The sequence below is a fragment of the Cololabis saira genome, chromosome 11, assembly GCF_033807715.1.
Source record: "Cololabis saira isolate AMF1-May2022 chromosome 11, fColSai1.1, whole genome shotgun sequence".
Lineage (NCBI taxonomy): Eukaryota > Metazoa > Chordata > Actinopteri > Beloniformes > Belonidae > Cololabis > Cololabis saira.
The window spans coordinates 32,534,120-32,558,866 of NC_084597.1; the positions used below are offsets into that span (position 1 = coordinate 32,534,120).

Sequence of the window (24,747 nt, forward strand, 5' to 3'; positions counted from 1 at the left end):
TTTTTTGATTTTCCTTTACTTCTCTATTCTCTCTCGCTCTTTCTTTTATTTTTATTGGTTTACAAAAACAATTCATGAATTTGGTTTGAAGCATTAACAAGGGTCATTCAAATATAGATAAGCTATATGAACTTTTATGATAGACTCGCATTGGCTAATACTATATGAGCGCCTTTCACAGTGATGAGTCTATTTCAGTAATCAGACTGTTTCCGCTTGGAGGGAATTTTCATTCAGCTTTTTTTCCTCTTTAAAATGCTATGTGTAATATTCATTGTGCAAAAAGGCAGGGAGATGGTAACATGAATAAGTGTCATCATGAGGGAAATAGATGGTCGGTTGCTTTCTGCACTTTTGCTTCTATGTCACTGCACAATAGGCCTGGGCGATAAACCGACATTCACTGCGATGACCAACGTCAGTTTTCCCTTGTGTTTTGATAAAAAAAAGAAAATTCACATCTTTACTAACTTTTTTTCTGTTTTGACTGTGTGCTTATAGGATATTTTCATTCCCCTTTAAGACGGTGTACAGTGTGTGTGTTTAATCACGTGACTCCACCCATCCAGTCTGAACGAGAAGGAAAACCCAATAAAATGGCTGATGGTTCAAACCAAGAAGGGGCTGTCATAGCCAAAGAATAAATAACAGGGCTATCAAGTGTCGCACATTGAGCATGAGACTTGTACATTTCAACAAGTTCACAGGCTCTCACGCCACACGTGGCATTTTTCACGCTGAGAAATTAACTTTACCGCACAGTAATTCCAACAGATCCTCTACAAACAAATGAAGGTAAGCTACTGTGCGCTGTGCTCTCAACTCAGACCAGTTGTCTGGAGTTACCAACCAATCATCCAATCAGAAAATAGATTTGTTTCTGTTGCCGGGTAAGGTCTGAGCATTTGATGAATGCTTAGGTAACCTAAGTTACAACACACATCACTCTTAAACACACACAAACACAAACGGGGACACACAAACCACCACAGTTCAGTGAGCCAATTTGGGGCTAAATGTGTTTTTCTTTATTTCGTTTTTTTTGTTTGTTTGTTTAGAGCAGAATGAGACCACTGCTGTCAATAATAATAATATTAATAATAACAACAACAATAATAATGAATACCTCCCACTGGGAGGGAGACATTCTGCACACAGGGTTTAAACTCCCCATGAAAGTGGCAACAAAAGTTACACCATACCATCGCGTTTATCATGCATTTATCGTTATCGAGGTAAAACCGAGGTATCGCGATATTGATTTGAGGTCATATCGCCCAGCCCTACTGCACAATGCACCTGTGGCTACTTTCAAAGCTACCAGTATTTAGATATCTTAAATGCTCCAAGAAAATGCACACAAAAAACAACCTACAGTACATTAGTGCTGTTTGGGATAGCTGTATATTGTGAATGGAAGGAGAGGCTCTTGTGCTGTTCAAAGTAATAAAAAACAAAATAAGAAAACTCATTAACCTCATTCACACACTATGCACAACTGAATAAATAATAAATAAATAAATAATAAAAGAAGCTGCATATATATATATATATATGTATATATATATATATATATATATATATATATATATATATATATATATATATATATATATATATATATATATATATATATATATATATATATATATATATATATATTATTATATATATATTATTATAGTATTTTACATCATAGGAAGCATCTCAGGAATATTAATTATAATCTCAGGAGTATTAATCTCAATGATTTCTGTTCTTTTCCCCTTCAGTTCTTTCTGTTACACAGACTGTGATGTAAAGCACTGATGTTTATTTGTGTCTTCAAAGGTAGAGCTCTGAACAAAGGTTTTAGGCACCCCTATTGTCGTTATTTTATCAATGTTTAAATCACCATCAAAAAGTGTCTCCTGGATATTGATATACAAACAGAAACCAGTAATAATATTAGGGCTAGACTGATCCATTGATGGGCTGATTATTGGCATTTTTTGCTCCCTGGGATTATTCATTGATATACCATTTCCAGTTGATATCAAGGGTACATGAACGCAACATAAAACTACACAATGGACCCGAGTCATGAAACGTAAGCAGAACAAAATCGTACTTAAACTGTTCGTAATTGTTCATCAATTGCGATCAATTAACGTTCATAAACGTAAACACGTTCTTTCTATCAAATCTGAGTTTTACTCGGCAGTTGTAAATCTGGAGTAGGTTGTTAGTAAGGAGGTGATTCATGCACAAATCTACTCAAGTGATTGAGGCCCAGTGTTCAGAACATAATGTCTCCAGCAGCAAAAGGCAGTACTCAGTGTAAACGTCCTGAGTAGGGTTTTTTGAGGAGACGGTCCCATACAGATGTTTGCAATGATAATTAAGATTCCTTTGTGTTTAGGTTTACTGTGAAAGGTTCCTGTATTTTCTACTTGTATCTTACAGAGACTGGGGACAGGTATGGATGTCATTAAAACTAAAAAGAAACTAAAAAAGACAAAAAGGCCTGGTGTGCCTATAAATTATTGTACATAAATAAATAAATGTGAATAAAACATGCAAGGAAATCGTTTAAATAGATGGAGATGAGAAACAGATGTCTCGTCTCCAGCCTTTACACACCACCACAACCTCTGAGTTTTCTTTCATCTCGTGTTTTGTTTGGATTCATCATTTCGTTTTCCGCATTTGCTTGTATGTGTTCTCTGAGTGTACTTTTTTGAATTTGAGTTATTAATTCTCACATTTTTAAAACACTAAGGGCCTGATTTACTAAAGGTTTGCGTGTGTAAAAACGTGTGCAAACTTGACAGCACCCGCAAACCAAAGTGCAAGCTGATCTACTAACAGCGTGCAAAGAGGACTGCGCCTCTCAAATGAGCAAAATAGCACACGCTATTCATTTAGTACTTTTGCCCTGATGAATAATCAATATGGGGCGTACCCGCCAGAAATCGCTAAATACTGGGAGGGGAAGATGCAAATTGGTCCATTTACCACACGCAATGAGATTTACCAAGCCTGAAAGTAATTGCGTGGATTGTGATTGCATCTGTATTTAATACGTTCGAAAGGAAGGTGCTAATCTCCACATGCAAAAGGAGAAATATTTTATTTGAATGTTAAATCGAGTATTATTCAGCAAAAGGTTGCCACAGGAGGCACCTTCATTTTTTTATTTGTGATAATAAATAAATCACGTGTTTTCATGGAGAAAAAAGTGTTTCTTATTGTGCGCCTACCTTGTTCTGCAGTCATACCCAGGTGTTGTGCCGTATTCAGCACCCCTGCCGTGAAAAGCACCCCCTCGTCTGACAAAAATGATATTCTCATTCTGTGTCACGTTCTGTTTAGCGTCCAGTTTTGTGTTAATGATTCATGTTTAAATGCGCTCATGGATTCCACAATAGTCATACTTTCCCACAATCACAGTCACAGATAACAAAAATCGGGTAAATGGTTATTGATGTCATTAATTAATAGCCTGCTTACTGTGTTGTCTTCCATAACATTTGTAAATATATATAATATAAACTCCTAAGTATGTGTTTGTGTGAGTGTGTATATATAAATATATTGAAGTGTCAGTGTGTTGTTTTTTTTCTTGGTCTACTTATCATTGAATATACGAGGGGGTGCTTTTCACGGCAGGGGTGCTGAATACGGCACAACAATTTGCCTCGTCCACTAATATCTCTAACTCCAACTCTTCAAATTTCATTTTGCGCTTGCGACTATATCCTGCTTTCCATCCAGACTCTCCATGGCGCAAAGTTTGTGCCGCAAACCGTAAGATGCGCAACACCTCATTTAAATACTGAGGTTTGCACCTGTTATCAATTGCGCACACAATCTTAGTTGATCACCCGCAAAACACACAACAACAGCACGTGCAAACTTTTTCAGTGCACACGCAATTTAGTACTCTTTATTTAGGATCTTAGTAAATCGGGCCCTAAGGGGAGTATTGGATTTTTCGTATAGCAGTTTTTAGTTAGTGTTAAACCTGCAAAATCTTGTATTGTTTTATATGTCCACCACAGCAATGAATAAGTTAATAATAATGATTGTCCTGAATTGCTATCTGATTAGGCATGCACATATCATCCCATTAGCACATTGTCCCTTTAATTCTTCTGAGTGAATTTAATAAAAAGCCAGTGGATGAACCATCTGTCACTGTGGTGTCTGCACTCCACAGGATGACAAATACCATCCCGTCTTTCTGCTGAATCAGTTGACAGCCAAAGAGAAGCACATGATGCGGAAGAAAAAGAGTCCAAGTGCAAGAGAGGAAGGGCGTGACAGACAGACTGAAGCGTACCTCATCGCCTCATTTTCCCAATTAAGACATTAACTATTGATGCACCAGCAAAGCATGCCCGCATCATGCCTCACTGCACTTCTCCTGCCTGCTTTGTGGACGTGTTTCTTACAGAGCATGCATGAGAAAAAAAAAGAATAATAAAATCCCGATGAGCTGTCACTCAGACTGCCTGTCAAACTGCTGATTGAAGCTCTTAGCAGGCAGTGAGCCGCTGTATGCCTTGTTGGTGATCAGTCTAGTTATGTGACTGCTCAGCCTCTGCTAATCCAAAACATCTAAAATGATTTCTGGGCGTTCAAATTTAATCCAAACAGCACAGTCTGTGTGATAATAACACTCAGCACATCTTGCCCAACAACAGCAGACTCTGCAACTCACCATATATGGATGAGCCAAGCTGTGTAGACCCACAAAACAGACGGATGTTTATTAGGAAAAGCAGCAGCATGTAATAAGCTATGACGGGGCATTTCTAAGGTGTCTGCAGACCCTGAAAATACTGGGGAGGCTTCTCTGATAAGTTTACATTCAGAATGAATCCATTGCCTCTCTGAGTTTGTATTGGAAGTCTGGACATTGTCCAGGATTCTGCCTGTCACACAAAAACAGGTCGGAGCAATATCATTACTCAAACCACATGCAGATCCATGCAGAAACTATAATATCAGTTGTTTATAATGTGTGTTTTACTGATAAATTAATTGTTTGCCCATACTGACAGAAGTTCCCAAATGTTGTCTCTATAGCAGGACTTTACTTTCCTTCTTTGTCCTTTTCTTATGTATTTTTTCCAGCTTGGTCTACTGCAAAGACTGAGGCTCACCTGAACATTATAAGGACTGTTGATGACAGTGGTAAAGTCTGCATTCATTTTCATTTTTGCACAATGCTTCTCAGAGTGAGGTCTAAGCAAGCTCTGGCCTGCATATCTGAATGCAACATAACACCAGCATCAGAATATAAAACCAGCATGTTAAAGAACAACCCCCACTCTTACAGTCTTACTAGTATCCCTGCCATTACGTCTTCCAAGGCAATTCATAAATTGGCAGGAAGGCAGCTCAGATGCCACAAAAATAACTAAAATCTGGAGATTTTTGTTTAGCTATTGATCAGTTTCCTAAGGTTTTCCTGGGTGTTTGGCTTTCCACAATCCATGAAATTTCTAGTAAAACATTGACGGCTGGGAACAGCTCTTTACTGGATTTGAAGAGGGTTTATCTGAGATAAAGGGTATCGTGGCAGTGGGTCCTCATCCTCAAACTTTTCTAAAAGTTAAGACTTGTGGTTCTCTCTCTGCCTCTCCTTTATCTCTCGTAATTGGCCTTTAAATATTATAAAAACCTGTAAATAGTGGGCTTTTTTTCCTGTTCACGCAATTGCTATAATAACACCTGATTTTGTTGTCTTCTTGCAAAACACTCCAACCAACAGAAAAAAAGAAAGCGTAGTGTTGTATCAGTGTTGTCAGCTTTGGTTGGTATTGTAAATAAATAAGTCCATCCCAGTTTCTTTGGAAGGATTGTTTCATTCATTTAGGAGTTTTTGCAGAGCTCTTATGCCCTCCCATCCCCCAAACAATCCAAAGGAACTTTAGTCTCCTGTCCTGGTCAATTGCAATTGCATTTTGCTTCTTGGCACCATCTGCACTAGTGTCATCGGTGCTGTTACACGTCAATCATGTTGGCACCAGCTCACAGAGAGATGTGGAGATCGTCACAGAAGCAACTAAGGGCCCGATTTACTAAAGGTTTGCGTGTGTTAAAACCTGTGCAAACTTGACAGCACCCGCAAACCAAAGTGCCAGCTGATCTACTAACAGCGTGCAAAGACGACTGCGTCTCTGAAATGCGCAACATTGCACACGCAATCCATTTAGTACTTTTGCCCTGATGAATAATCAATATGGGGCATACCCGCCAGAGAGCGCTAAATACTGGGAGGGGAAGATGCAAATTGCTCCATTTACCACGCGCAATGAGATTTACCAAGCCTGAAAGTAATTGCGCGTATTGTGATTGCGTCTGTATTTAATACGTTCGAAAGGAAGGTGCTAATCTGCTGCTGCTGTTATTGTGGCAAGGAGGCGACATCCAAAATCAAAGAATACGCAGAGAGAGAGTCTTTATTCTGCTGCATGCTATTTTAAAAATGGTTGCACAAGTTTTATTAAAGGCCACTTTTTCTTTAGTTCTCCGCCTTATATCTTGCGACCTCTTATTGTGCCCCCCTCCACTCGCCCACAAGCAGGCCAAGCCTTTGTGCCAAAACTTTGTATTTTATTGATTACTTATCTTATTGAACGTGAAATCATCCTTCGTAAATTACATTTAATTAAAACCCGTGCTTATTAATCACAAAACACAGGTTAAACATCATGACCAAATCCGCTCCGACCCGCTGTGTCAGGATCAGCGCAGAGACTGCAGCTTCGCCTGAATTATGGTTCTGCGTTAAATCGACGGCGACTGGTCGCGGTGCGGTGTGCGTCGCCGCGTAGCCTACGCCGTCGGTTCTGCGTTGGTGTGACGCGGAACCATAAATCAGCCTTTAGTGTGCGCTCTGTGCTGTTCTGAACACTTCTCTTCTTTCGGCCATATGATGGTCCCGTCTGTCACACATTTACTGTCAGTGTTTGCTTTATAATATATAATATTTGCAATATACTGTGGACATCTGAATAAAAACTCATAAATAGATTGAATCAAAGCGCTCTCCAGCTCTGTGTCTGATTGTCTTTTTCTCCTCAGATCATGCCGAGCACGGTCACGCAAACCCGACCAATTAAATATTAAAATCAAATTCGGTCCTGTGACCCGTTTTTCTATTTCGGATTTTTGATCTGTGCCTAAAATTGAAATATGAAAAACCAGACGTTTTTCCGTTTTTTGTGTTACCAACTGCATTTATTCTATCGCAGGTTTTCTCCGATATTGCGTTTCTTTTGGTAATGTTTAAATTTCTTTGCTGTAGTTCATGAATGTGTTTATTTGCCTCTTCCACTAATATCTCTAACTCCAACTCGTTCAATTTCATTTTGCGCTTGTGACTTGTGACTGTGCATTCCATCCAGACTCTCCATGACACAGAGTTTGCGCTCGCAAACCTTAAGACGCGCAACACCTCATTTAAATACTGCTGTTTGCACCTGTTATCAATTGCACACGCAATCTTAGTTGATCACCCGCAAAACACACAACAACAGCACGCGCAAACTTTTTCAGTGCACACGCAATTTAGTACTCTTTATTTAGGATCTTAGTAAATCGGGCCCTAAGAGTCAAGAAAGCTATGATGGAAGAAAGTGAACAGTGGTTGGTCTTGGACACAAAAAAAGATACAAAAATGTATTTCTGATGCACACACAAATATAACCCGATTTACAAACGTTTTTTTGTTTGTGGATTTCGCTGCATTTCTGTGTGAATGTTGAGACTCCCCTGATTTGCCTCAATCCACAAATGTCTTTTTTTAAACAAGGACTGATCTGTAACCAATCAGATATCTTCCTTGTTTCTGCCAATCATAAAAACGTACACCACATGGGGGACAATATACTCATAAGCCAATCACATTAAGCCATTCAAACTGCACTATATCCATCTGAATTTCAGTCAGTTCAACATGGCTTCCAACAAGGACAGCAGGGTGATAAGTCAGACATCTAATTTAATATGTTTGGCTACTTAATCCCCTTTGTTTGCTATGAGAAGTGTTTAGTTATTAATCTCAATCTTGCTTTAATTGTGCAACTCTCAATACAAGCCACATATTATTGTAGGTGGGATGGCGCAGGGACTCATGGGATGCCATATTACTTTAGAGGTTTCCTTCACTAACTGTGGTTTTGTGTGTTTCATATGTGTGGGTTTTGCCGTTTTGTTTTTTATTGTTGTTGTTTGGTCTCCCACTGGCGATAGTTTTCATCGGTGATGTACTCGTTGCTGGTGCACCATGAGTCCTTGCTTGAATTGTTAATACAATCTTACTTGCAGAATTACTTGCCTGTCAACTCAAAGCAGTCAACTAACTCGGTCTGAATGAAGCAGTGCTTCATTCAGTGCTTCATTCAGTGCTTTAGCAGTACTTAATTCAATGCTTCATTCAATGCTTCATTCAGTACTTCAGCAGTGCTTCATTCAATGCTTCATTCAATGCTTCATTCAATGTTTCATTCAGTGCTTCAGCAATGTTTCATTCAGTGCTTCATTCAATGCTTCATTCAGTGCTTCAGCAATGCTTCATTCAATGCTTCAGCAGTGTTTCATTCAGTGCTTCATTCAATGCTTCATTCAGTGCTTCATTCAGTGCTTCATTCAATGCTTCATTCAGTGCTTCAGCAATGCTTCATTCAGTGCTTCAGCAGTGTGTCATTCAGTGATTCATTCAAAGCTTCATTCAGTGCTTCATTCAGTGCTTCAGCAATGCTTCATTCAATGCTTCAGCAGTGCTTCATTCAGTGCTTCATTCAATGCTTCAGCAATGCTTCATTCAGTGCTTCAGCAATGCTTCATTCAGTGCTTCAGCAATTTTTCATTCAGTGCTTCAGCAATGTTTCATTCAGTGCTTCAGCAATGCTTCATTCAGTGCTTCAGCAATGTTTCATTCAGTGCTTCAGCAATGCTTCATTCAGTGCTTCAGCAATGTTTCATTCAGTGCTTCAGCAGTGCTTCAAACGTCATCAGTGACGTCACATGAATCTTCCTGTAACTAAGACGGAGGACAGCTGCTACCTGGGCTCAGGGCAACAGACTCTGTCACCCTTTTCATTGATGAAAAAGTCAGCTTTACAGATAATGTAGCACCAGCAGAACTGAATGTAAATAGATTCAGAAAACTTTATTTATTTGCAAAGAAAATAAAAGTGTATAAAAAACAATTACGGTATATCTAAAAATAATAACGTGTTATAAAATCTAGAGTATTTGGGGCAAAAGCATGGGCAGCACGGTGGCTTAGTGGTTGGCACTGTTGCCTCACAGCAAGAAGATCCCCGGTTTGACTCCCAGGCCCAGCAGGATCTTTCTGTGTGGAGTTTGCATGTTCTCCCTGTGTTTGCGTGGGTTTTCTCTGGGTACTCCGGTTTCCTCCCATAGTCCAAAAACATGCATATTAGGTTAATTGATCATTCTAAATTGCCCGTAGGTGTGAGTGTGTCTGGTTGTTTGTGGGGACTGCGGGTGGAAACTAGCATCTCTGCTAAACCCGGTGTATTCACACTGCTTAATGTAGTGTGCATTAATATGCATTGTCCCGTCTAAATAAACTTTGAACTTTGAATTGTTTGTTAGAGGTGGGTTAAGAATATCGATATATATTGATATTTTATCGAACGATACATAAATGGATACTTGGATACATAAATCCAAGTATTGATTTAAAAAAATATATATATATTTTTTTACAGTTTTTTCTGAAAGCTTAGGCGCTAATTATGTTCTTGTAGCACAATTTCTAAAACTATTAACACACATAGCAAAACCACTCACTGAGTTAGCGAAATTAAAAGCACAAATACTGCTTTGCACTCAGTTTGTAATTTTGTAACACACACTTTTCAAAACTGTAGGCACAATTCAATGCTTACACTCAATTGCCAAATTTCCAAAACACTCCTAGCAAAATTTTACACATGTATGGCTATTATTTACACTATTTTGCCAACTGTCTGGCACACTTTCACATGTGAAAACAATTTTAGAGAATTAGTTCACTTTGCAATCAGCGTAAGCACTATAAATAAGCCACAGGTAAGCTGTCTGTGTGGAGTACAATGGAAGGAGCAAGAAGAGTAAGAATCAGAGGAGTTGGAGGAAGAGGACGTGGAGGTGAAGAAGCAAGAGTTTTAGAGGAAGTTAGAGGAAGAGGACAAGGAGCAGCAAGAGGAGGACGAGGAGGGGGAAGAGGAAGGGCCAGAGCAGACCTGATATGTCATCATATGGGACAATGTTAGTTTCCATAGGGCTGCTTTGGTCCGCAACTGGTTTACCAATCACACACTCTTCATGGCACTCAACCTCCCCCCATACTCTCCATTCTTAGTGTAAATCCAATTGAAGAGTTCTTTTCTGCCCGGCGCTGGAAAGTCCACGACCGCCTTCCCCATCAACACGCAGCCCTTTTACAAGCAATGGAGGAGGCATGTGGAGATATTGAGCAGGCATCATGTCAGGCATGCAAGGAGGTATTTTCCCCGGTGCCTTGGACCGGAGGACATAGCATGCGATGTGGATGAGATTTAGTGGCCGGATCCAGAGAGACGGCATGATGTAGGCTGATTGTCTTTTTTTTGTGAATGTATTATTTTGTGTTCTGTGCTGTGTCTTTGTTTTGACGAGTGTGAATAAACACCAATACTTGAAGTTTGGATCCCTGTGTGTTTACAGAACTATGACAAAAGTATGACCTCAAACTGACCTAGCCTACCTTGTGCACAGAAAAAGAAAAAAGCCAGATGTGTTTTGTATTCATACCATCAGTGTATAGTTGGCACATTATGTGCTTAGTAAATGATGGCATGTGTTTACTGTCTGATATGAAAACACCATTTTTACTAAGGTGTGAAGAGTTAATCAAGCTGTGTTTGATTTTGCAAGAGAACTATAAAGTTTTGATAATTTGGTGAAAGGTTTTCTCATTTGTGTGTAGAGTTTAGCAAAAATAGCCAATGTTGCAAAAAATGTACTTAAGGATTCAGAAAAAACTGTATTATTTTTTTTAAAATCCCGATTTTTTCCCCCAATTTATCACCCAGTGCTTGCTCCCTCTACCAACCCCGGCAGACCCTGCACTGAGCTCAGGTCTCCTCCTTAACCTGAGGAGTGAGCAGGCCGCTTCCCTGATTGAACCCAGGACCTTCTTGCTGGGAGACGGCTGCACTACCAGCTGCACCACTGTGCACCGCGATTTATTTTTATTTTTTTTGAGAATCCCTTCCATTGCCAAATCAAAATTGGTATTGTAACTAGAATATCGTATCGGAATCGTATCGTATCGTGAGGTCAGTGATGATACCCAGCTCTATTGTTTGTACAAAACTCTCCATCCTTTCACTCTGTCTGTTCTGGCACAAGTCTGTTCAGACACTAGCAAAATAGTAAAAATACACAAAAGCAGGAGGATTCATGGCCCCCGCTTCTACAGAGCTGGAACAATATTGACACATTTATGACAAATAAGCAAGTGTCAGAAGCAGAGACCGTCAACTCTCCTCCCTTTGCTGTGCTAATTCTAACTATCGCCTAAGTGGGATGACTTTTGTGATTCTTCTCGGAAGCATCTTGTTTTTATGGAAGAGTATTAGGGCCAGGCAGGATAAAAATAAAAATAATATTTTAAAGGAGGAAGATTTTTTTTTCATTATGCACTTCGAGAAAAAAGTTGAAATGTGGAGATTAATATTGAAGTACAATTTTGAGAAAAAAGTCGAAATGTATTTCAACTTTATTCTCGAAATTTCAAGTTTATTCACGAAGTTTCAACTTTATTCACGGAATTACGACTTTTTTCTCGAAATTGTATTTCAACATTAATCTCGACATTTCAACTTTTTTTCTCGAAGTGCACAATAAAAAAGAAATCTTCCCCTCCCAAATATTTTTTCTCCTGCCTGGCCCTAATACTCTTCCGTATGTTTTAGCTCATTCGCCCCGAGTGTTGACATTTATTACCATTTTGCTGGAAATACATATTCTGTTCTGTATTCAAAAAATTAGATGACCCCCCCCCCCCCCCCCCCCCCCCCAGAATCCCATGAAGAGCTTCATTAAACTTGTTAATTCAGCTTTAGGTGTCTTGAATACTCACTCACATAAAACAGTTTTCTGAGAAAAAAAAGCAAAAATTATTTTGGAAATATGTAAGAATACGGTAACTAAAAAAATAACTAAACTAAAAAAGACTTCTGAAATAGACCCAGGGTATCCCTTGTGTATGAGGGAAGAAACCTCAAATAACTGACTGTCATCATCTGGACCAGCAATTACATTATACAGTTACATTATAATCCTCAAAGCACTCCCTGTGTTTCTTAATGTTTGTCTTCCCTGGATGTTGTGACTACAGACACGTGAGTCAGAAATTGAAATAAAAGCTGCAAACCTTTTTTGTTTGACTTTTTCCTGCACTCAGACACTGCCCAGATATGATCTGTTGGTCTTTGCAAAGCATCTGTTTCTTCTGTATCTTGTGACTATATTCAGACACAGGCACAGACATCACATGCGGGAAGAGGTGGCATGCAGCATGGCGGACTTTGCTGCAGCCTGCAGCCTCCACATTGACTATGCTAGAGCATACCACGTCATACATCACACACATACACCCACGCACACACACACATGCATAGAGTATATACTGCACCATGCTGCAGAAACACTGCACTGGAAAATGAGCAGGACTGAATTCTTTTGGGGGGAGAAATAGAAGACACAAAAGACATGGGCAGAGAAAAACAGGGCAGGAAATATTCTCACAATGTGTGTGTGTGTGTGTGTGTGTGTGTGTGTGTGTGTGTGTGTGTGTGTGTGTGTGTGTGTGTGTGTGTGTGTGTGTGTGTGTGTGTGTGTGTGTGTGACGAGGTGAGATGTTTGTGAGGGGAGCTGCGGGGATGAGTGGAGAAAAGACAGATGCAGTGAGGAGAGGAGAGGGAGGAGTGTACATGGTGTACCGCGTGCCCCCTCTCTAGTCATGACTGAGCAGCAGCTTCTCCATGACGGGGCTCCCGTTCCCATGACAACCCTGGTTGTCAGATGGAAGAGAGACTGTTGTAGGGATGCAAGCTAAGAGAGGCGTGATGGTGCGGTACAGATTGACATATAAAGACAGAGAACATGTACTTACGGTGCTTTTGCTGTGCCGTTTCTTTGCAAAGGTGTGTCTGACATGGCTGCAACACACCGCTTTTCCCCCTCTCCCTTGTCCTCCTCTTGTACTCCTGATGGAGTTGTGTCCTTTTCTCTTCTTCCTTCTTCTCCTCTTCCTCCCTCCTCCTGTCCTCCTTCTTCTCTCCTCCTGCTTTCTAGGTGTGCGTTTGTTACGCCAAGATGTGGCGGAGCAGGTACTGCTACCGCTCCTGCATCACGCTGCTCAGCTAGCAGGAAGGAATGGCTGTAAGTGTGTGTGTGTGTGTGTGTGTGTGTGTGAGAGAGAGAAAGAGTGTGTATGAGAGAGAGGGAGAGAGAGAGAGAGAGAGAGAGAGAGAGAGAGAGAGAGAGAGAGAGAGAGAGAGAGAAAGAGAGAAAGAGAGAGAGAGAGAGAGAGAGAGTTTGATTTGTGTATTTTTATGGTTGAATACATCCTCGGCTGTCATGGACTGTTGGAAATGGGTATAATCAGAACGGCAATTAATAATATAAAGCAAAAAGATGAAAAAAGACAATAAAGAAACAGAAGGACAGAAGGAAAGAGCCATGAGGGAGTTTGTGGTTAATGAAATGTCTGTGGGACTGCAGCCTGACATCAACCTCTCCCCCTCAGAGACTAAGGAAAGATCCATTTAAAGCGGGAGATAAGAGACACAAAAATCTTATTGTAAAAATGAAAAGAAAGAAAGAGGTGAAGTCGTTAAGTGTTTTAAATGACTACAAGCACTGGGTGACAATATCTACTACAAGAAGCAGGTCATGTAACCCCACATGCTCACACAAGCATTAGCAGTCACCAAACTGATTAGTCAATTACATTTTTGTTGCTTGTAGTTAAGCTAAGTTAAGCTAGGCTAAGATAACTTGATTATCTAAATTATTGAGGGTAGGCCTGCGTAGTGAATAGGAACTCTAAAATCAAGTAGCCTATATCGTAAGTCGGCAGGTAAATCTTCAACTTCACTATCGGTCAGTCAAAAAGCCACCTACAGGAGGCTGCTACTCGTAACTGGGAATAATCAAAGCCTCTACTGCACATCCTGCTGTTCCTTCTGATTATTGTTCTTGTTTTGGTTTTTGTTTCTTTGTTTTGTTTTCTGCTTTTGTTTTGATTACCTAGCTTATTCTATTTGTCTCATCACCTTTTTAGTCTCTCTCGGTGCAAAATAACAGTAATTCCCCCCTTTTCTTTTTTTTTACAATCTTCCCTACAAAGTACTGCTTCTTACCTGTATGTCATTCAATGTTATATGAGTTAAAAAAGGTCTCCAATGTAAAAAAGTGTAATGCTTTCTTGGAATAATGCCTTTTAGTTGACTTTGTATCAGCAAATCTGTACTGTCATGAAACTGTACCTGATCCAATGCAATTCTTCTAATAAAATCTTCAATCAATCAATCAATCATCTGATGTTTTTGGAATTGAATATAAAATATTGCCAATATTGCATCACTTCATTAATATTTCATACTGTTTTTGTAAAGGTAGAACTGCTTTTGTGTCACAGGCACAAACAACAATGCATAATATGGAGCAGAGGGGGTTTGGGCTAGATTTACCCCCCCCCCCCCAAAAAAAAAAAAATAATAAAAATAAATAAATAAATAAACCAGTTAATTTACAATTAAGATAAAATATGTAAGATCCCACTTACATCCAGCATGCATCAGTTACGCAATTAAAATGACCATAATGCACATGTTATTAAAATGTGTTAACATCCTATTAATTAAGCATTAACACACTACACATTGTTCAAAAAGCTGTGTCACGTGTAGATTACAAAATGCCATGTCAATGTATATTAGAAGTTATTTAACCCAGCATCTACCAAATGCTATAGGCCTACTAGCAATAAAACCTTCCACAATAAGCACGTCTGTGTGACTTAGCGCTTGAGGTGTTGCAAACACAAACCAGACCAGGTTGTCTGTGGGGAAATTAGTTGCATGACACGATGCCTCAGTCTTTGTAGTTTCTAGTTCTGCATAACTAAAAAACAAACAGTCGTCTTCTGTGGCTAATAGCAACATATTAGCAAGAGGCTTATTAATAAGCTGTATCCTACTGTCACTCACGTCACTCATAGAAATCTGCATAGGCCTACCTTTATCTTTAGCCCCTTTCTCCTCTTCTTCTTTTTCTGAACTGGGCACCTGATGCTTATTCACCAGTCAATCAGCCGGAATCGCTTGAATCACGTAGATGACTGCACATATTCTTTAGATTTTTTTTTCTTTTTCATTTTTTCACCTTACCCAATTAATTACATGTAGTTATATGGCTCTATTTTAATTTTACAATTTATTTGGGAGCAGTTTGTGTTGTGTGGCCTCACTGGCCTGGGATCAGTCAATCCCTCGCCCCCCTCCTCTCCTTTTTGCTTGCAAAAATTTGCCCCCTGGGCGGTTTGTTAATTCCTTTTTTAAGTTAAGTGAAACTAAGACTGCTAATGTCAATTTTTGCACATAAAAAAGCAATAACAAATATTTCCAGCTTCTCCTTTCCAAAGTTCAGTGGAAAGCAACATGATTTGATGTTGAAAGTATGCGTTGATAAAGGTGAGTAGTCTGATTAATTCTTATCTGAGCTGGATCCGTAAGTGATCAAACAATCTGATTGGCTCGCTCGTTACAGATTTTCAGACTTGACCGCAATCAAAGAATTTTTTTTTTCCTGACTTTTTGTGTTTGTTAATTCAGACACCAAAGAATAAAGCATAGCCTATGGTCTGTAGCACAGGCTAAACCCTGAGCAGGTGATCAGCCCACCCAGCACAGATGCAAACAAGACAAACAAACATGCCAATCAACCTGACATGCATGTTTTTGGACCATAGTGGGAAGCTGGAGAATAGAATACCCTGTTGAACGTGGGGAGGACATGCAGATCATTACGTGTAACACAAGTTCTGGTAAGCTGCAACTCTACATGAGACACCAGTAGTTTATGGGTTCTTGCTTTGGATACATGATCAAACAAGAGGTGTAGTCATTTTATCTGGTCTCCTGCTGAATCTGTTTTCTCCTTTTCCTCCTCACATTCTTCTAAATGTTACCATTATCACTTTTTACTCATATCCCTTTATGTATCGTCCTTCAGGAGGGCGAGGATGTAGGACTAGGGCATGTTTTCATAGGAAGTGTCCACATGAAAGAATTCTTTGAATTCTTAAAGACAGGAACTGAATGATCCCAGATACCGGCAACAGTGTTCTTGACCTTTTAAGTATTCATTGTTGTGTACCATCAGAAGAGCAGACAGCATATTCTCTCAGTTCACAGCACAAGCTGAAAGACGCATTTAGGTGCTTACACTTGTGCAGGCTCTTCTCTGCTTATCTACCACTTCTGTGCTCCTTCAGTCTCTCTTTTTGCCCTCCTGACAGTCAGTGTTGAGCCCGTGGTTATCATATTCCCTGGTATGTTAGTTATTCAGAGGCTGCTCTGGATGTTTAAGTAGTGACCTTAAATGGAGATCACACATGCACCCTCTGCTCCCACACTCCCACACACATCAACACTTATTTCCCATTCTGCAAGATATATGTTACAAGGGCGTCAGAGCGCATTAGTCATTTATTTTGCTGAGTGTATGCTGTAGAACAGCATACTTAAGACGGAGACTTCTACACACAAACATCCCGTAGACTTGGGTCTGGATGAGTTCTTGCCCCGGTAAGCAGGAAATGTGCAGGTGTCAAACCTGACTAAATACTGTGAAGAGCCATCCCCAAACCTGTGTTTTGACTAAAGATTTTTCTGTACAACAACAAAAATCCTCAGCACAAATAATTAGCCTGGTTCCTGCACTTTGATTTCCAGGTTACAGTACCAACACATACAACCAATCAAAATGATATGAAGCATGTGACAACAACCATCATGTTTTTGTTGTAGTTTTAGTTTTGTTTTAAATTGTGGCTCTTGGTTGCTCCTGTAAAGTCTTTGCAAAATGCCTGCCTGTGCCCGGTTGCAGTTGGTTCAGTACGTTCTGCACCAGTGTCTGTGAATGTGAGGGGTAGCAGACTTGCTTACCAAGAAAGAGCTTCCAGTAAGTCAATAATTCACATATGCATAGCTTTAAAAGCGTATAGTCATATGTACAAAGGAGGATTGAAAAGTTTTAGTTTTTTTTTTAAATTATGGCTATGTGAAGCTCCTCACAGTAATTATAAATACGTATCTGATTTATACAATAAATTAAAACAACAAACAGACAGAGCAACATGAAGCTACCTCATAAAACAGAAACAAACATGTAGCTACAAACATGGCAGATTTCCTAAGAGTGCAACGTTGCACATTATTGTTGTTGCTATTTTTCAATCTTTGCCCTGTGTGACAGTGGGAAAAAACTGAATGTCAAGGAATTGTTGTATATATTTCTCATACTTTTTCTTGCCCTGTACATTTGTATGAGGACACCAGAACCAGGCAGTTTGTCACGTGGGTTCTTATTACTCTGCCCAAAAAGGTTTTAGTTTAGTTTAACATTTTAGTTTTCTTTTGAGTGAAAACGTTTGGACGACTGATTTTTTTCAGAATTTGAATATGTCTCGCATGCAGAAGCATGCAGGACCATGGGGAATGGGTGATTGATGAAAAAAACAACAAACAAGTTACGGTAAGCCTTAAAACTGATTGAAAATATTTGAAAGCTGAGGGGACATTTTGTCATTTTTATTACAGAGGAATATAAAGGGAAAATCCACAAGTATTAGGCATTTCTTCAGAATAGCTTGCGGTAAACTTCTATAAATTGTATATTTGAACATTAAATCAATAAAAAAAAAAAAATAAATAAAATGAAAACCAGGCCACAGCCAGGGCTGCTGACTGAAGTGGGAAACTAAATGAATCAATTTGTCTGAGTGGATGTAGGAATGCAAAAAATCAAGAATAAGAAGAAGTACAGACAGATGTCGTGCCAGATAACAGTATAATAATTACTTTAATACCTTCCAAAATTCAGGAATATTCTGCCATCTTGTGGACTCCAAAAGCAAGTGAAAATGCTTTTCTTTTTTCATTTTTAATCCAGCTGTATTAAGTTTATCATGTGTAATTCTTCTCTGTAATTCTTCCCAGTGAAAAAGATGGCAAATGAATCAGCCAGTGTTCTCTATTGACATAATCATGAGTCATTATGTCACACTTAGGTTAATTGACAGAATAAATCATGCATTCTGCAAAAGCAGAATATTAAAACATTACATCACAAAATTACAACAGTACATTAATGTGTCTTCCTGTGATGTAATATTTATGAGTAATAAATTATGCTGGCAATTGCAGAACCTTTGCATGAAGTCACTTAACTTGCACTGCCAGAAGACGTCCAGCAGGGATCACTGTATGACTTTAAAGTAAGGATTTATAAGGTGGTGCAGAGCTACCTTTAGACAACAACAATGAGTAGAAAGACATCCTGAAAATGAGAGGATGCTTCCACAGGCAGAGCTCAGTTAATTTTACTTCACTTAACTGTCTCAATTGTCTTCTGACCGGTCGCTGCATGGAGACCACAATGTTTTAAGGAAATTCTGATCAATCTTCTAAGACAAGCAGGTATTTCGATGTCCTCTAAAGATGGTCCATGAGACTTCTCAAATCTTGTATCTTGTTTCCATGACATATGCCCCTCATTTTTTGACTCTTCTGTCAAGTGTAAGATAATAATTCATCGTTATAACATAGCACCTTTAAAGATTTTCACACTACATCATCCTTCTATAATAATTTTTGGGGAAATTACAGTAAACCATAACCTTTAATCCACTACATTTATTTTTAGCTTCTATCTAGTAGGAAAAACGTTTAATAAACACAACTGCCAAGTTGAGAAGCAACATTCAAAAGTTAAACCTTTGCATTAGCATTTAGTACTAAATCTGTTCTCTACAAAACAAACAGTGAAGAAAGAGAAAAATGGGTGTAATTAGTAGTTCTTGTGCTTTTTTCAGAAGAGCTTTTCCCAGAATAGATGAGACTTACAAAGGTTTTTTTTATAAAACAGAGAGACAGAGAGGCCTCTACTCTGATAACATTTGGTAGCTTTTCCATCAGTGTGAAACCAAAAATAAAAAGTGGTCTGGATTGAGAATGTGTTGTACACGGCGATAGTACTCTATAACAACATTATTAGGAGGAACATGACTGAGTTTAACCAGTCAGACTCACACCCTAAATAACCTTGTGTTTGATTCAAAAAGCCATGGTTAGAAATGACTGTACAGTGAAATGACATGCTTTTCTTGGCTGGCTGAACACCTGATGTGTTGCAACATTGTGGGTCATCTGGAGGAGTTTCATTGCTCCAACAGGAGACTAGAATAGCATTGGAGCCGATGTGTTCTTTCTACTATAACACACCAATGAACACATCGGGTCAATGAGGCGGTCATCATTTTGTCCAGTGATACTTCCACACAACCCACTCATCCATGACCGGTATTACAAGTTGGATCTCACAACCTTGGATGAGGACAGAGATGACAGAACAGTTTGTAGACTTAAAGTTTGGGGATGTACCATCTAGGATAACCCCCAGGAAAAAAAAATTAAACCGTATTAAATCACAGTGAGAACTTTATAGGTGAATAACCATCAACTGTCAGCAATGCACCAATCAAGCTTTTGTGGCAGAATTATTCACTAAAAGGCAGACAACATGCCAGTAGTTTGGGAAAAGGCATATATATAACTTCTAGCAAATGAGAGGTAAAATCCACCACTGAGTAGGGCTGGGCAATATGACCTCAAATGAATATCTCGATAAATTGGGCGGTTTTACAACCCATCCCCACCCCCCGGTTAGCGAAAAATAATATACCTTTTGTCCACTGCTTTCATGAGGCGTTTAAACCCCTTGCACGGAATACCTCTATCCCAGTGTCCCATTGACCCCAGCTTCTTTGGAAATAACTATTTTGACTACGGTATATCAAAGAAAGAGACTCAGAGAATGGTCAGATAGAATAGTTAGAAATATGGATGCAGAAAAATATGGAGGGATTCAGAGCAAAAACCATTTCTAGGATTCTCAGGATGGCTTTACGTTGGGGCATAGGTGTGCATTTCAACAAGACGACGCTAAGTAAACTGCCAAGAAAGAACTAGAGTGGCTCTGAGAAAAAAATCAGTGAAACTCCTGGAGTCATCCAATCAGATATCCAAGAGGCCTGAGGATGGCTATGCATTGGTGCTCCTCATCCATCTTGGTTGAGCTTGGACAACTCTGCCAAACATAGCTTTCAAAAGAAAGTTATGGTCAGTGTGTAAAGTCCTTGCAACACTGGTGCAAAATGTGCTTTAACCAAGTGAAGGGTCAGAACACACGGATATGAGCGATGTCATGGTATACTTCTTCATCTTTTTTTAATGCTGGTCTTACTTTGGCATTGAGGGCTATAGAGTGGAAGTTGATACTGAAAGAACTATATAAACTGAATCCATTCCAGCTCATTAAAAGTTTGAAAACCTTCATTAGGCACTGTACTTTAATGAAAGTTGGATTTATCATTCGTCCATCCTCATCAACTTATAAATACGTCTCATATATTACGTTTCTCTTGTCATTACATTAATACTCGTGAATTACGCAGTGATGACATAAATATAACACTATTGGGAGTCCATATGTACACTGTCAAATATGTTATAGTTGCTCTATTTTCAATAACACAGTCCGGTGCCTGGTGTAAAGGCACACATATATTTGTGTTTAAGAATTATTTTGAAACAAAGCAAGAACAAAAGCAGCAGAAACCTACACATAGTGAATGATAGTGACCTGAACAAAGGCAAGCTCTGCTATTTAACTTGGATACAGCCAACAAAGAGTAACACTGTGTGACCCACTTCAGCTGTGGATACAAGTTTATTTCCATAGTGGTGATAAACAATTCATAAACATCCTGGCACAGATTTTAGGGAGGAGGATGGATGCTGACATCTTGAATGTTTGGGAAGAATTCATTAATCCAAATAAAATATTCAACAAAAGAGCTCTGTTCTCTTTGCTGTGTTGCTGCTACGCAGGTACACTAACATGTGAATGCTACTGACTTTCTTGACTCTTAGTTTTAAATATTAGTACCCCCATTTCCCTATAACTGTTTCGTGATTTTCCGGCATAACCAGCATGAGTCAACCATGTACACTGCTGTCTGTCCACATACCATGGATAGATGTTTGGACCGTTTTAGACATTACACAAGGATAAATAGCCTGTTTTTTTTCTATTCCTGGATAAAACACAGATGCACCTGTAAAGGCAACAATGCTCCAAATACCACAAGAACAATTAATAAACCTGCAGAGATTTTGACCCTATTTTCAATCAACAAAGAACGTGTTCATTAAAAGATACCTAAAAGTGAAAGAGCTCATCAATAAAATCTGAAAGAACATACATTTTTCTCTCTCCACTGAGATCGCCTTGTCCCAAATATTGACTGATTATAAATTGGCAAGAAAACTCATTTTACAGCTGTTTGTTTAGAGCAAATGACAAACAATCCGATCCAGGACAAAAACTCCCTCCAAGCTTCTGTGTGAGGACAGCGTTTAAGTTTGTCTTTTTGTGATTTGATCAATATTCCAGTATGTTTTTGTTTCCTTCACTGATTAATTAAGTACTGAACTGAATTAAATTAAATTAAATTAAATTAAATTAAATTAAATTAAATTAAATTAAATTTGCTAAATTTGTATATATATGTTTTTGAATTGTACAGTTTATATTTTAATATTTACATTTGATAAACTATAAAAATGGTTTGTTAAATATGTTTGTCATATCCACAGTAAAAAAAATGTTGTCTTGGGACCATTATACAGTTTTATTTATGACAGCATAAAGCATAAACTAATCATTAATCAGTTGGTGGTCAAATACAGCTTATCACAACTTTTACAAACCAGAAGAACCTGGTTAATAAGATCTTCCTACATGGTAGCACTTTGTATGCAGTTGCTAGAAGGGGGATCATCAAAAACAGATCATGTTATTATTTGTTTTTATTCTGTTTCTTTTGCATCTTGTTCTATGTTATATCTAAAGCACTTTGAACTGCCTTTTTTGTGAAATGAACTTTACAAATAAACTTTCCTTGCCTTGCCATCTGATGTCATTGCAGCCTGCAGCAGATTTATTAGGGAAACAAACTTCTGTGGAGGTCTTTAGCAACAATCTCTGTAAGATCTTTGATGTTTTGATGTGACGCCATTACGCGTCACATCACATGAAAAAAGGTCTGGATCGCTGCCATCTGCAGGGAGCATCTCTTTTACTGAGCTAATTTTAATAGAATAGATTAAAGATAAAGATTTCAATAGAATAGACTCAGCACAGAGGCAAAAGAGCAAAGTGGTTGTTAAATGTTCAACTTCAGACAATGAGCTATCACTTGACTCCACTTTAAGATTATCTTCAGGTGTTTATCTCTTAGCATAAGTGGGGGAAAGTGGGGGAAATACGTTATTTCCTTTAAGGGTAGGATATCATCTGACCTTACAGTCACATTGTCATCAGTCAATTCTTAATAATATTGCCACGCTTCATCTTTTTTTTTTTTGTCTGCACACATATTAATAGTTAATACCATGCTGGTAAGAACCTAAGGCATGTATATGTGCATTTTTAATATAAAATACATATGATATATATATATATATATATATATATATATATATATATATATATATATATATATATATATATATATATATATATATATATATATATATATATATATATATATATACATAAAAACCCAATTTTTTTTTTTTTTCTTGGGAAGGGGGGGGGTGTGACATCCGCTGCTTAACCAGGACGCAAGAGCACATATGGAGGCACACACTGGAAATCTGCAAAAAAACAAAACAGACACGGAACCGGCAGAAACACGAGCAGCAACCGTCCCAGGTCCCGAGACCCAATCACAACTAAGCTAAGCTACCGTGATTAACTAACCCCCAAAACTACAGAGCAAGCAAGCAGGTGTATATGTCGCTGTGTGTGTGTGTGTGTGTGTGTGTGTGTGTGTGTGTGTGTGTGTGTGTGTGTGTGTGTGTGTAATAGTCCTATCAATGCTCGGCCTGAACTATATCTATAGTGGAGGAGGGCCCAAGCCCAGGCCACCAGCAACCCCACAGAGGGCGAGAAGAGGGTGGGATGAAACCCACCGCCAGCGAGGCCCGTCCCCTCCCAGCGGCGGGGCCCCCACGACCATTGGAAGAGACAGCCAGGGAACTCACGGCGGCGACCGGGACCCAGGCGAACCCCGACCACCCGGCCCTGGCCGGACATGTAGCCAGGAGGCCCTCACCCTCCAGGAGGCCCTCACCCCCCAGGCCAAGGACCCCCACCCGGCAAGAGGCCAGCCTGCCCGGAGAGACAGAGCAGCCCTGGCTGCCGACGCGGGCAGGTGCACCCGCCCCCACGAAAGTGGCCCCCAGGACCAAAGGAGCCCCCGCAGACGCAGAGGCACGTGGCCCCCGCCCAGCGAAGACGGACCAAGGCAGCAATGCCCCCCCCAGCACAGACAGCCACCCCCCCACCCAGGCAGAGCAGGGCCATCGAGCGGGACCCCCACGCCCACAGCCCAGCCTACCCGGAATGGACCGTACACGCCCAGGCCATGGCCCCCAGCCGGGCCCTCCCCAGCCACCCCACCCACCGCCACGAGGTAACCCCCCCATAGACCCCCAAGGCCCCCTCCAGTCAGAGACAGGGCCCCACCACGACGACCCTCACCCCCCCCACTCCCCACCCCCAAGGGCCACCACAGGCCCGCACCCCAGCCCCCCAAGCCGACCCCCAACCCCAAGGGCTACGGGATCACCACCCCCCGCCCCCACTAGGTAATGAAGCCTATTATCGGGGACCAGAGAGAATGCAGTTCGGCCGAATGTTGTTCAGTGGAGGCAGACATTATCTCACTAATATGATCTGATAGAAGATTCCTAAAGTGGTTAACACATAAATTGGACTTTTGTTTCCAATTCATTAGAATGGTTTTCTTTGCGATGCATAGGGCAGTGAGAACCAAGTGGACAAAGTTAGGTTCCATGTAAATGTCTCCCAAGTGACCTAGTATGCATATCGTGGGGCACACTGAAATTCTGTAGTTTATCCATGTGGATACTGTACATCCTCAAATCCTCAAAATCGGACAAATCTCCATCCAGAACTTCCGTACTGGTGTACAAAACCATAAAGCATGCATATAATTATCAGGGGTGTTCTCTGTGCTCTGTGAACAGATATTAGAGGTGACAAAACCCATCTGGAACATCCTTTGTCCTGTATAATGTATTCTTTGAAGAACTTTGTACTGTATAAGTTGTAAGTTTGGGTTCTTAGTCATAGTGAAAGTATTTAAACATATTTGTGGCCACGCTTCATCTTAAACAGCTGGTATGGTGATTCAAAACCTTAATCAATGCACGATATGAACACTAAATCAAGAACTGTTGAAGACGGACTCAGCACCTGGGTCAACCTTATGGTAACTGAGGTAAAGGGGATTTAGTCCAAATGATTGCCAGG

General features: G+C 39.8%; 1 protein-coding gene across 4 annotated transcripts in view; it reads right to left on the bottom strand.

Moving 5' to 3' along the window:
- Nucleotides 1-13,355, bottom strand: part of LOC133455376 (PALM2-AKAP2 fusion protein) — a 113,830-nt gene extending 100,475 nt beyond the window's left edge. For all 4 annotated transcript variants that reach the window (XR_009783497.1, XM_061734372.1, XM_061734371.1 and 1 more), the window contains exon 1: nucleotides 13,169-13,355. Coding sequence is in view for 3 of the 4 variants with exons in the window: in XM_061734372.1 (XP_061590356.1) it covers nucleotides 13,169-13,212 (44 nt within the window). In the remaining variant the exon portion in view is untranslated. The remainder of the gene's footprint in view (nucleotides 1-13,168) is intronic.
- Between the last annotated feature and the right edge of the window lie 11,392 nt (nucleotides 13,356-24,747).